The 12,689-nt window shown below is 40.1% G+C and overlaps 1 protein-coding gene across 1 annotated transcript; it reads right to left on the reverse strand.

Annotated features, from left to right (window-relative positions):
• Positions 1-7,102: 7,102 nt before the first annotated feature.
• Positions 7,103-12,415, reverse strand: adrb2a (adrenoceptor beta 2, surface a). The gene is made up of 2 exons (XM_061724928.1): positions 12,270-12,415; positions 7,103-11,975 (listed from the first exon to the last, which is right to left on the reverse strand). The coding sequence occupies exon 2, from the start codon at positions 11,973-11,975 to the stop codon at positions 10,734-10,736; it is 1,242 nt and encodes a 413-aa protein (XP_061580912.1). The 5' UTR covers positions 12,270-12,415; the 3' UTR covers positions 7,103-10,733.
• Positions 12,416-12,689: the final 274 nt, after the last annotated feature.

The following is a 12,689-nucleotide window of genomic DNA, read 5'->3' on the forward strand; positions in this document are numbered from 1 at the left end:
TTGACTTTACAAAGTCAACAAAAGTCACTCTTTAGAAAGCCCTCTACAAATATAACTGCTGGCCATTAAGAATACAATCCATCGAAGTGTCCAATTGATCACTGGAAAGCAAATAATGGCCGTTATTTTGTCAGAAGATTGAGCCATTAGAAAGAGAAAGAAAAAGACGGAGCTTTGGTACAATTTAAGTGGTATCATTTTGCTGTATTCCCTTTGGCCTGTGTCAATCTGTCTGCCATTAGCAGAAAGTGTGGAAAAAGTAGAAACAAAGAGCTGCCACTTGAAATGAAGCACGGGGACACTCCCTGTTGAATCGAGCATTTTTACACCAATTAAAAAAAATAACTGAGACTTTCATCACCTTTGTTAACCAAGACTGGAATGCATTTTTCATTAAAAACAAAAACAGTTGTGTGCAGTTTTGTAACTAGTTTGTTCTGTGTGGCAATCCTCAGATGGTCCAGATGGGCAGGAAAACTCAGGAGCTACTTGAACCTAATGATCATTAACAACTTGCACAAAGTCAAGCTGTGACTATGGGAGCACAGCAAGAACCGGAAATTAAACCGCTCATTCAAATGATTCTGTATTTGTGTGGCTTGTGTGTCTGCGTGAGTCTGAGAGAGACAGAAAAGGAAAAACCATACCCACAAACGAGCGGGAAATAAGATTGGTCAGCAGTGAAAGACGAGAGTAAAAACATATATCACATATAAATATAAACATATTTATATTTATACTAATAATAATAAGGTTATCATTATAAATAGAGAGAGAGAGAGAGAGAGAGAGAGAGAGAGAGAGAGAGAGAGAGAGAGAGAGAGAGAGAGAGAGAGAGAGAGAGAGCTATTTTGTAGTCGAGATTTAAATTGTTTTTATAAAGAAATGTTGCTGTTCAAACTGCTCTCTTGTTGACCGTAGCTTGAATTCTCGAGATTAGTATTTGGCTTGTCATGTTCTGTTGGCCACAACGTCTCTGCAACATGTCTGCCAGCATCTTTGATGAGTCTTTGAGTTCTTCACACATAAAGATTCTGTCCCTAATCTTGACAACTGACCTGCTAATTTGCTACCAACAAGTCTATAGTATGTCTATATCCACATGAACTCGAAACGCTTATAAGTTCAAAAACGTTCTTCGTAAAGACGGAAATGTGTCAGTAAATGTGTGCATCCACATGAGCGTCTGTTAGTGGCGCTGTCATGCTATGACGGAGACAAGCGAAAACGGGCGGCAAAACATTAGGCGCACTTGCGCTGAAATCTGTAAGCAGAGAAGTACGAATGACGTTTATGACGCGAGCATTTCAGAAAAGTTGCCGAGCGTTAGTACGGAGCCAAGGAAACAGCGACTTCAAACCTTCCACTTCCACCCTCCACTCTGGAACCCCCAAAACGCTGCCTTCGTATGGATGATAACGCTGGATTTGTTGAATGATGAGGTTCCCACATCCTGAAGTATTCCTTGTAAACAGTTTTTAAAAACGTTTTGGGGAGCTACATTTTAGCCAGCATGTCACGGACAGTGTCACGTGGTCTGTTACCTTGTTCCCCACGCTGTAGCTAACATTAATGCCATGTGAGTTCTGTAAAGACTGGGTTTAAAAGGTGATGTGTGCTCAAGACGATTCAAGTAAATTGTACTGAATCCTAGGATTTTTCAAACCAAGAGTAATGATGCTCTTGACATGACTTTTTCAAAACAAAGCAACTTCACTTGGTGAAGATTAATTTTCAAAAACGTTTTCTATGCTGCTTAATGCAGTCGTAAATTACCATAAGAAGTCTGCTCTAAAGCATATCAACACCAGAAAAAATATACATTTACAACATTAACTTTGTAATTTCTCTACATTAGATGTTTTCTACCTCGATTAGCATTTTCACGCATTTCCGATGTTAAACCTCATAGCAGGAGATCCATTCAGAGATGTTTATCTTGGGAGGCTGTGTGGTGTCCAACACAGACAACTGTACTTTAGATTGCTTTGTTTCCCAATTACAATGTATTGATTTACACCTCTAACTTGTTTTTGACCAGCAAAAGATGACGCTGGCAGAGGACGTTTTAAGAAAGATTAAAAAAAAGCCATAAAAGAAGCATAATAGGTCCTCTTTAAAGAGCCTATAACAGTTAAGCCAGGTCACCTTGGAGAATTCTTTAATAATCCCCTGAAGTGAGCAGGGATTTTAAATCTATATTACACTATCATTTAGCTGCAGTTCGTCATAAATGTCACATATCTTGCAAGTTTTGGTGGTTCTCAAGTCTCTTTTGGAAGATGAGATACTTTTAAAGAGAGATCTTTTAAACTGCTTCAATAAATAAACTTCAAATACATGGTCATTAAGTAATTCTTCTGTCCTGATTTGTGGCTGCCGTTACATGCTGTGTAACAAGTATATGAGCTTTTGTCATCGTGGTTCACAATCCCAATGACGATCTACTCTACTGAGCTACAGTGTGGTAGCATGTTTTTGTGCTATCATAAGTGCAACAGCGTTATCACTTAGACCAGCCTTGGTGGACACTCATGATATCCCTTCTTCAATTTGCTGGCTCTAAATGCCTTGGAGGGCTTCTACTTCATGATGTACAAGGCTATATATCGATATATGTATGTATATAAAACCAAAGACCTTCTGCTCAGAGAAAAAAATGAGGTGGACATGCCATAATTATGACTATTACTTAACTACTTGAGGCACTGCACAGATGTGAGATGTGAATGATCAAACTCCTCTTGACAAAATGAAATCTGTTTTACAGTTAAGAAGATAGTTAAAGAAAAGAAGGAGCTTAATGGTATGGTTGAGTCAATGCCCAGATTTTGATTCCATTGAAATCTTCTGGGATGATTTAAAACAGGCAACACATGGAAAAAAAGGTTTCCCACGTCTTCAGAGTTCCAAGGGCAAAGGTGTGCCGACTTCTTCCACATCAGAATATTACATGAATTTATATTTTTGGTCAATAAACATGTCAAAAACAAACAATTCCTATGGTTTACTTAGTTTTCCCAATTCCATGGCTGATAGGAGCTAAAAGTCCAGTGATGCACTCAAATAAGAGATTCTACAGAAAGAGTGTAGTAAAGTCTTGAAAAGAAAAAAACAACAACATAAAAGCAACACTAATGCAACTTTGAGAATTTGCCATAAAATTAAGATGAAACATATGTTTTGGTGTCCTATTTTCTTTTCTAATCTTGGGCTGGGTGGAACAAGTTTCTCAGAAGGGGAAATACTGATATGGGATGCACTTGTTTGTGCACACGGGGACACTTGCACACACTCTGAAGGCCCATGGGAGAGACGGGGCTGCAGACACTCTGGTGCCTTGGACACCATATTGCCATGGGACATATTGATCTATCAGGGACATTACTTTTACGTGCTCAAAACCCTAAATGTATTAAGTCATTCCCAAATGAACATATGTGATAATATAGCCATTTTGTCCTGTGCTTTTATACTTTTCAGAGCATTTTCACTTGAAATCTTTTTTCTATGACTCAGTCAACTTTCTTTATAGCTCACTTTTTTAATGTTGGGTCCCTGAAGCCTGATGATACATCCATTCAAAGGGCTGAGCAAAACATTGAGAAAAGTTAGGAGGCTGAGTATGTCTTTTCCTTTTTTCTTTTTTTAACCCTCTGTCTTTCTGAAAATTGTCTATCAAGCTCCAGAGAGCTCTAAACTGATCTCACAGTCTTATTTCTGCACACATGCCAGTGGATTGGCCTCAGTGCCCGTCTAAACCCCAGAAGACACCGTGCATTCGATGTGAGTTAAACTGAAATTGCAGTGTCACGTTGCTGGGAAAGACTAGACTTTTCACAGATTAAACGATAACAGCACACAAAAGATGCAACGGTATCAAGATTCAAAGGCAGGGTGGAAATATTAACAAAGCTGTGCTAAACAGATTTTGCACAGTTTGCACATATTAAGGTCACTCCGAATAATTACTTCTTTTTTACATTTTCTTTACCCCCCTTCATGAGAATCCTTCTCTAGTTACGATCACATTGACCGATGGGCAAAGATGTGGGTAAAGCAGATTAGTATTCTCATCGCAATCACTGCATTGGAAACAGGATGCAACATCAGGCCCAAAGCTATTTTGGGTCATGAGAATTAGATTTGTTTTCCACAAAACTGTATGTATAATAAAAAAATTAAAAAAAAGTATGTAATTTTAATGGGCATAGATTTTAAAAACATTGCCGCATCCCACTTTGCAAATAACTTATAATTCCTGATTCTGTAATATTAGAGATCTGATCAGGAAAAGAGGAGTCAAATTTGTTTAAAAAAGTTACGGTCACAACAAATGAGAGAAGAAGTAGTTAAAACAATCTGGCACCGGAAAAATAGAGGTGTAGATCTCACATGCTGAGCAGGAGGAATGAGTCAGAGGTGTGGTTTCTGACAGAAGCTAGAGCAGACAAGTAATCATGGAACGTGTGTCAGGAGGACCTGGACCTGTAGAAGAGGACAACATAGTGACGAGAACAAGAAAATAGGGCACCATCTGGATGAGCTGAAAAAAAAAATATATTGAAAAGAAAACATACCACGACAAGAAATACGACACGAATCCCTTATAATTAATTCGTTTTCTGCATTTATTTGCCACAGAATACGATCTAAACTTAATCTAAATCAATGTAATAGGCAAACACAATGTGCTTAAGCTAATAACACACCCATTAAACATTCATTGTACAGTCTTAGTACTACAGAAAGAGGTGAAATGAATGAATAGTCGGTCGAACTGCCTTCGGCAGCAATGACTTTGAGCGTATGTTTTTGATAGCTCAGGATAATCCCCCCCACGTGACCTGTTTTGTTTACAGCGCCAATTTGGCAGGAAAGAGAACCACTCAAGTCAAAAGTCATGGTGTAATCGTGAACCTCAGAGCGTCAGAGTTTTTATACGCATTTAAACCCCAAAGATTAAGAAAACGATGTTGCTAAACTTGAAAGACTCAATATTACAGACTCTGACAAAGCTCCAGGAGAACTTTTTAAAAACATTGAAACTGCAACTGAGCAGCCAGACCTCCAATATCCTGACATCTTGAACTACCTGATCGAATTTCCTTTGTTCTACTCCAGGGATTCTCTTAAAAAGTCTAAAAGCCTGGAGGGGTATAAATGGATGTTATGCCCTGGATTTGTGAACAACATTCAGCTTTGGAGTCTGTCAGCAAAGGATTATTTTATCATTACTGGAGGGTAAGTGGCACTTTCATTTAAGTAACAAAGACACTAAATAAAGACACAACACCAACACAGTCAGTGCAAGCTAACGTAATCAGCATGTTAATTAGAATCAAATCTTCCCATTGATTTTCACAGATAAATTAGACTGTGTTTACTGTGTGAATGAAAATGCCTTAATTTCAATCATCGATGATAAATATTTATCATGCAGGTGTATTCTCTTTTTATTAATTTTTTAGGTGAATCATTCACAAAGACTAAATGACCCTCATATGAAGGCAGGGATAGTGGTCAGTAAAGATGGTGTTGTGCATGGAGGCCACTAAAACTGCACAGCTGGATTGGGTGAGAGCTGCTCAGTTGTCAGCTGTCTTGTTTTATGGCATAAATTCATTTATCTCGCCTTTCTGGATCTTTATGATAAAAAGCTCTATCTGTTCCTCTTTTTCTAATATTCTGGCATCCCGGTGCAAAACAGCTATCGGGCATCGTTTTGTACCTTTTACAGGCACAGAAACATCCTTCGCGCCCGCTTCAGCTTTACTGCCAAAAATGGTGTTATTTACATCCTAGAGTGGTGCACGCTGGGAATTCTGACATCAGGGTCCGGAGCTCTCTCGCATTTGTTTTTTTTATTGCGACTTAGATGAAAATCAGATCTTTTTAAGCACTGGTTCATAACATCATTTTAACACACAAAAATGTAGCATTGAATTCAAAATTTTGCAAAACTAGTCGAAACTAGTAGAAATATAATCTGTGACATATATAGCGTGTGCTTTGTCAAACCACAGAGGAAATAAAAGCTATTATCGAGGGGGAAAAGACATAACTCTGCTTTTCACTGCCTCAGCCGTGATAATTAATAACACCGTTCAGATTTGTTATGAGCTCAGATCAAATAACTAGTACAGCCATAAAGGTTAGCCACTTTGACGTGGCATCCCTGACCACCCATGCAGCAGGGAAACGTAGGAAGTTGTAAAAGACAGATCAATATGTAAACATATGCAGTTAATAACTTAGAAGTATCCTTATAGCAATTTATTTTGTAACAAGTATAAATATATAACTGTGGTACAAAAGAAAAATGCGGAGAAAGTATCTATTCACCATGAGATATGTAGTCTTATTTATAAAACTAAATACGGTCTGTACGCTTAAAAATTATTTTTTTTTCGTCAAAGTCCTTTCAGTTTTCACGTTTAATAATTTTAATATTTACACAACTTCATGCTTGGAAAAATGAACCAGACTTTCCACTTGAACTAATCACAGAATATGACATTTTTCTGGTCATCTTTTCACTTTTCCTGCTTTGCCCAGCTGGTTTCCAGCAGGATCATCCAGGTCCTGCTCAAGGTTTCTTCCCTCCTAAAGTGGAGTTTTTCCTTGCCACTGTTTGTCTTAAAGTTTTTCTCCCACTATGGGAGCTTTTACCTGCCATTGTTTATGCAATAATTGCTCGGGGTCATGTTCTGGGTCTGTGGAAAGCGCCTAGAGACAACTTCTTTGTGTGAATAACATTGAGCTGGATTTAATTTTTATGGTTATGCTGAATATCTTTTTAGCGCTGCTACCCTCACTAACCTGACTACAACTATTCCTCTGTATACTCTGTGACACCTTGGTGCACAGGGCAAACATGGACCTTTAAAATATGAGGGGAAACATTTTCGAAGTATCCTGAGGTCTTCCTGTATCATCCCATTTAATCACATGTTGATGGTTTTCCCATCCTGAATTAATTTAGCTGCTCTCTGCTTCCATGTCAGATGCATGCGGAGAGCTGGAGAGGAGGAATCTACAGTACCTTTCACCACGCAGCCATTCAAAGATCATAAAAGACGCATCAAAGAGGGTGTTACATGCAACATGTACATAATTTATTTCAATAAAAACATGACACATCACACACACACTTGTTTTACTAATAAATACCACAGTGGAGCACAAATTATACCAGCTTTCGAGGCTTTAACAAAGAGCCACAAGGATTTGTACAAAAGTAGCTTGCAAACATTTAGTAAACATTCATTTGAGTGATGAGCTCCTCACTCGGACCACAAAGGAAAAAAAAAAGTTCACGTATGAAAAGCTTGCTCTTTGTTGGAACCAAACAGCCACATTTATTTCATAGTTAAACTCCATAAAAGATCATTTCTGCAAATAGGGGGCGAAATCTGTGCTGAGATGCTGCAGCGATCCTTTGTCATGACTCTTTGTTTTGAATTGCAGTCAGGAAGGAGATCTTCCCCACGTTTGTTATGGCACAAGTGAACAGTCAAAACTGTTTAAAAAGTTCATGAACTCAAATGTGCGCTTAAAATCTCAACAAATTTTTCATAAAAGTGCTACACAGTGCTGCTTTAGGTTGGTTCGGCTAAATCAAATGAGACAAGAGGGTTGTATTTATTTGAAACAAGACCGAATCAGGGAGGATAGGTTTGGCGTGAGTCCAGCCAAACGTGGTGCACATTAACATGTCAGTCTCTGACCTACACCGTATTCTGTTACGCTGAAGTATGTGGAATACGTTAATGCCAAACTGTAATATATAACCTCATCGATTTGTCTGTACTGTAACAGGTAATCTTCTTTAAAAGACCCTTTTGCATTGGCTGAGATAGTGTAAGTACAGCGGTGGGTGAAGTGGGTAGTAATTGGACCAGACGCTGGTGGCCGAAGTGAACGTGCATCGTAAGCCTGATATAAAACATCAGCTGTGCCGGGAATGTTGTACTGTCAGCTCATCGCTCAATATTCATTGCATATAGCAGTGTTGCGTCCTAGAGCATTGAGGATGTGAAGGCATGAATTATATCCCTTAATATAAAAGGGTATTGATGAAACAGTAATCATTTATAAGTGGAGGACAGCTGAGGTGCAAGGATAGGCCACTGCCAGGAGGGAGCAGTGAAGGTGTGTGGTTCATAACCTCTCACACCGCCTCACAAAGAAACGGCACAGCAGTCCACTAACACAACATCACAAATATAAAGTGGACATGCAGCCACTTATACGGCGCCTTCAAAATTACACGTCTTAAACGACACAGTCTGTTTGTGAGTGAATAAATACAACATATCAAAAACTTGGTCTAAGTACTGTATCAGATTTGTGCTTTCAGCATGCTGTACAGTGAAAATGTAAAAAAAAAAAGAAAGAAAAATAAGGCAAAAAAAGCTGAACAACATTTCATACGACATTCAACCCCTGCATTTACTTTGCTGTAAATCTGCAAAGACGAAAAACAGAAAAAGATCAACACACCGGAAAGCTTGTTTTTCACATGGCAAACACTGACGTACGATGACACCGTGTTTACGTCTATGTCTACGGCCTGCGATAAAATCACTGGCCAAATCTTGCGATACAGTACACCGAGATTTCCTCTGAAGGAACAAAGTTCACATTTTGAGAGCGTCAGCAAATCCAGCTCCATACAGAGGCAATGCTGCATGCACTAAAATACAAGTCACTAACACAGATTTAGACTGGCGGAGAATCCCTGGTCCCCCTCCTTCTGCCTTCAGGAGCTACATTTAGCGTGCTGTCACTTTGATCAGATCAGACGAGAGACTGCCAAAGTGACTGGGGGAAAGGGGCTACATTTAAACTCTGTAACCTCTCTTTAAACTCATGATTTTGCAAAAGGTGTGAAGTTATTTAATTAAAGTCGTGCATGCTTTAGAAAGTGCTCTTTTTTTTCTTGTGCTGTTCAAGTCTCCCAAAGTCAAGGTCTCATCACAACCTGCAAATTGGAAACTCTAAACCTGTTCATCTGCTAATCTGTTTCAATGATGTTTTTTTGTTTTTGTTTTTGTTTTTTTTTGTGGGGGGGTTATCTGATTTTCCAGCTAAACAGCAGAGATAATGTGTTTATTCATGTTTATTGGGACTGGGCTCAGCTGGATTGAGGCGTTTCCTGGAGACTGCACATCAAGAAGCGTTTAAAGGAGACTGACCAAAACTGACTGAAACAATTGGAGCTGAGGCACGTTTCCGAGGACACCCGAGTCCACTGGGAAAAAAAAAAAAGTAAAAAGCTTTGGTCTCCTGTTTAGTAGCTCCTAGTCTCGTCAACATGTCTTAGCCCTGGAACTCTATCACTTGTTGACGCCCTGTTTATTATTATGTGTTATTTGTACCCGCACACTCTGAGGAAGTAGCTTCTTTGCATGCAGTAAACACTGAGCATTTTGAAACGGCAATCAGAAGAGAAATAATAAACAAGGCGTGTGATGCCAAGAGGACGACTGTTACTGTTGTCCAGAAAGGACAGAAAGGACAAGTCGTTTTTCTAACACTTATGTAATAAGCTATAAAATGAAGCAAGTGGTGGTTTGCTTTTTACATATCTGAACCAGTTGACAGAAGATACGGCATTTTACTTGCACAATAGTGTAAAAAAAAAGGTAATTGGGATTTATAAAACCTGCAAGTACTGAAGCTTAATATACCACATTATCTATAATGTCATCATCTTGGTGATTTAAAATGCAGCCTTGCTGATATGACAGATATAAACTTTCAAGTTTTATCATGCTTTCGACACAGATGGCCACAGGCATTTTTTTTCTTTCTTTCTTTTCGTTTTTTTTAAGCTCAGCAGTGAGATCTAGATTAGTGTCGACTGTCTTATTTCTGCTGACAACAGCCTGTGAGACACCAGAGCAGGCAACAGAGGAGTGAGACAGGTTTCTGCCTCAACTGTTGCCCATACTGTATTTAAAACTCTCACAATCAAAAAAAAGAATTTTAATCCAGGTGACGGTAGATTATAATATTAGCGGTCTTGGAATGTATTTTAGAACACGTAGCACCACAGAGGTGAAACCCTCCTATTTACCATCTTCGGATGTAAATAAGTTCATTGTTTTTACATTACAAGTGAAGTGTTCAGGTCTGACTGACAACTTCTTACTGTGTTTACTTTGACATTAGAATTAATACTACTACTACTACTACTACTACTACTACTACTACCACTACTTATTATAATAATAATAATAATAATATTAATAATGATGATGAAAACTGTGGTTTTGTTTCAAGAGAAGTAGGGGAATAAAATAATGTCCAAATGATTCAGCTAAAGACCGATAACAGGCAACGATCCACAGAGCATTTCATAGAGTAAATAAATATCTGAGACACTGCCCAAGTTTAGCTCCAGAGTTCAACTCCAGTGGAGAAAGTGTGAAAGTCATTGAAGCTTAACGATAGAAAAAAATCTGTGATGAGGTAGATGTCATGAGCTGTAATGATCAATGGAAAAAAAAGGAAAGAAAGAGATCTGACTAAAGTATTCATTCATTGTGTCTGAAAAACTGAACTTTCCATACCTCAACATTATCACTGCGGTTTCTTTAAAGCAGTAACTCTGCCAGTCGCCGCCGCTGGCCTCACCTGCATCAGTCAATTTGGGGAAAAAGTTTTTGACAGCAGTGTTACCGCCTCTGGATGTCCCTGCTGACTGAATTGTCAGAGCTCCGGCTTCAGAGGACGGTTGTTACAGTCGATATGGTTTTGTTGCAGTTTCCGTTTGGGTCAACCGCTTTGTCCATGACGCCGCAGAGCGCGGTTCCTTTCGCCAGACACCCTTCATTGGTGTCACTGTCCTCCGAGCTGCCCTTACTCCTCCCTTGCTGTTCGCTCTGCCAGCTGTTCCTGCTGTAGATGTATCCATTCATTGGTCCCGGGTTGCTGAGGCGGTCCCCGTTCAAGCACAGGATTTCCTTGAAGGCGTACCTGAACTCAGGACTCCGGCAGTAAATGAGCGGATTGAAAGCAGAGTTTGAGTAACCTATCCAGTTAAGTATCCTGAATGCGAGTTTGTCCTCAACGTTCCAGATGGCCACCACAACGTTGAGGAGAAAGAAGGGCAGCCAGCATAAGGTGAAGATCCCCATGATGATGCCCAGAGTCTTTAGGGCTTTGTGTTCCCGCAGGCAAAACTTGGCCTTTTTTTGGGCGCGCCCATTGTTGGCCTCCATAGATTTCAAGTCGTTGTCGCTGTTATGAAAGCGTCCAACGCTTTGGTCAATCTTTTTCAGCTGCTTCCTGGCCTCCTGGAAAACACGGCTATAGACAAAAACCATAATGAGCAAAGGGATGTAGAAGGAGATGATGGAGGAGGTGATGCCGTAGCCCATGTTGGTGTGGAACTCACAGCAGTAGCTGTCATCCATGCATGTCTTGGCTTCTGTAGTGTTCGATATCCACCATTTCATGTGGATGGGCAGGTAAGATGTCAAGGCGGCAATCACCCACACCAGCACGACGACAATTCGAGCTTTGCACTTAGTCAACATGGACTGGTAGCGGAACGGTGAAGTAATGGCCAAGTAACGGTCTATAGCAATGACACACAGGGTCTCGATGCTGGCGGTCACGCAGAGGACATCGGTCGCAGTCCAGAACTCACACCAGAAACTGCCAAAGTGCCACGTATTAAAGATAATGTAACAGGCGCCGAAGGGAACCACAATGAGGCCCATGACAAGGTCTGCACATGCCAGGGATATGATGAAACAGTTGGTGACATTTTGGAGTCGCTGAAAGCGGGTGATGGCTGTTATCACCAGAATGTTGCCAAAGACGATGCACAAAACGAGTAAAGACATGACCATGCCCAGAAGGATCATGTTACGCTCCTCATCGGCTGACGATGACGACGCGTTGGTCGTGTTTGCTCCCAGTGACGTGCTCAAGTTGACTGAAGGGGTCGTACTTTCCATCTGAGGGGATGATATGTGGAAAACAAACGCACACACACACGCACGCGCACACACACACACACACACACACACACAAACACAGGGGTGAATATCCAAGTTTAGATGCAAAATTAATCTTCAAGAGCAGAAAAAAATGAAACAAAAAACTTTAAACAAATGCAAAAAAGAAAAACCACAAAAAAAATAAATAAAACAGGATCAAAGCCACTAAGATAAAGTCACTACAACCTTTGGGGCTTCAGCAAGCTTCAAAAACATGCTGTTCAAAGAAGAAAAAAAAACAAAAGTACAAACCTCAACAGGTCACTGTTTCCTGCCTCCCATAAAAATGTCAAACTATCTGTGCACAGTTAGTTCCCGCAAATTTAAAGGATCACATGCCCACTCCACTTTGTGTTTGTGTTGGTCTCAGTGCGCCTTGCAGTCCTTCAGTTGAGCAGTGTTTCCTCTGATGTGTCTCACAGGCTATTTGTCAGAGCCCTTATAGCAGGCAGTGGTGACATCACGGCCGGTGCTCAGCCAATGAGGGAGCCAGCCTGCAAAGGGTGCTGAGAGCTCAGAGGAGTTTGAACACGCTGTCCCTGACGTTGCTGCTGCAGGGCTGCATGAGACAAAAGTTCCACCACCAAAAAATAAAGATGAACGTGCTTAAGAAATCTGCATTTTTTTTTCTCCAAAGTTTCTCCAAAGTCCAAGTAATATGTTTGAGGTTTG

This window comes from Cololabis saira, chromosome 7 (assembly GCF_033807715.1).
Source record: "Cololabis saira isolate AMF1-May2022 chromosome 7, fColSai1.1, whole genome shotgun sequence".
NCBI classification, from domain to species: Eukaryota; Metazoa; Chordata; class Actinopteri; order Beloniformes; family Belonidae; genus Cololabis; species Cololabis saira.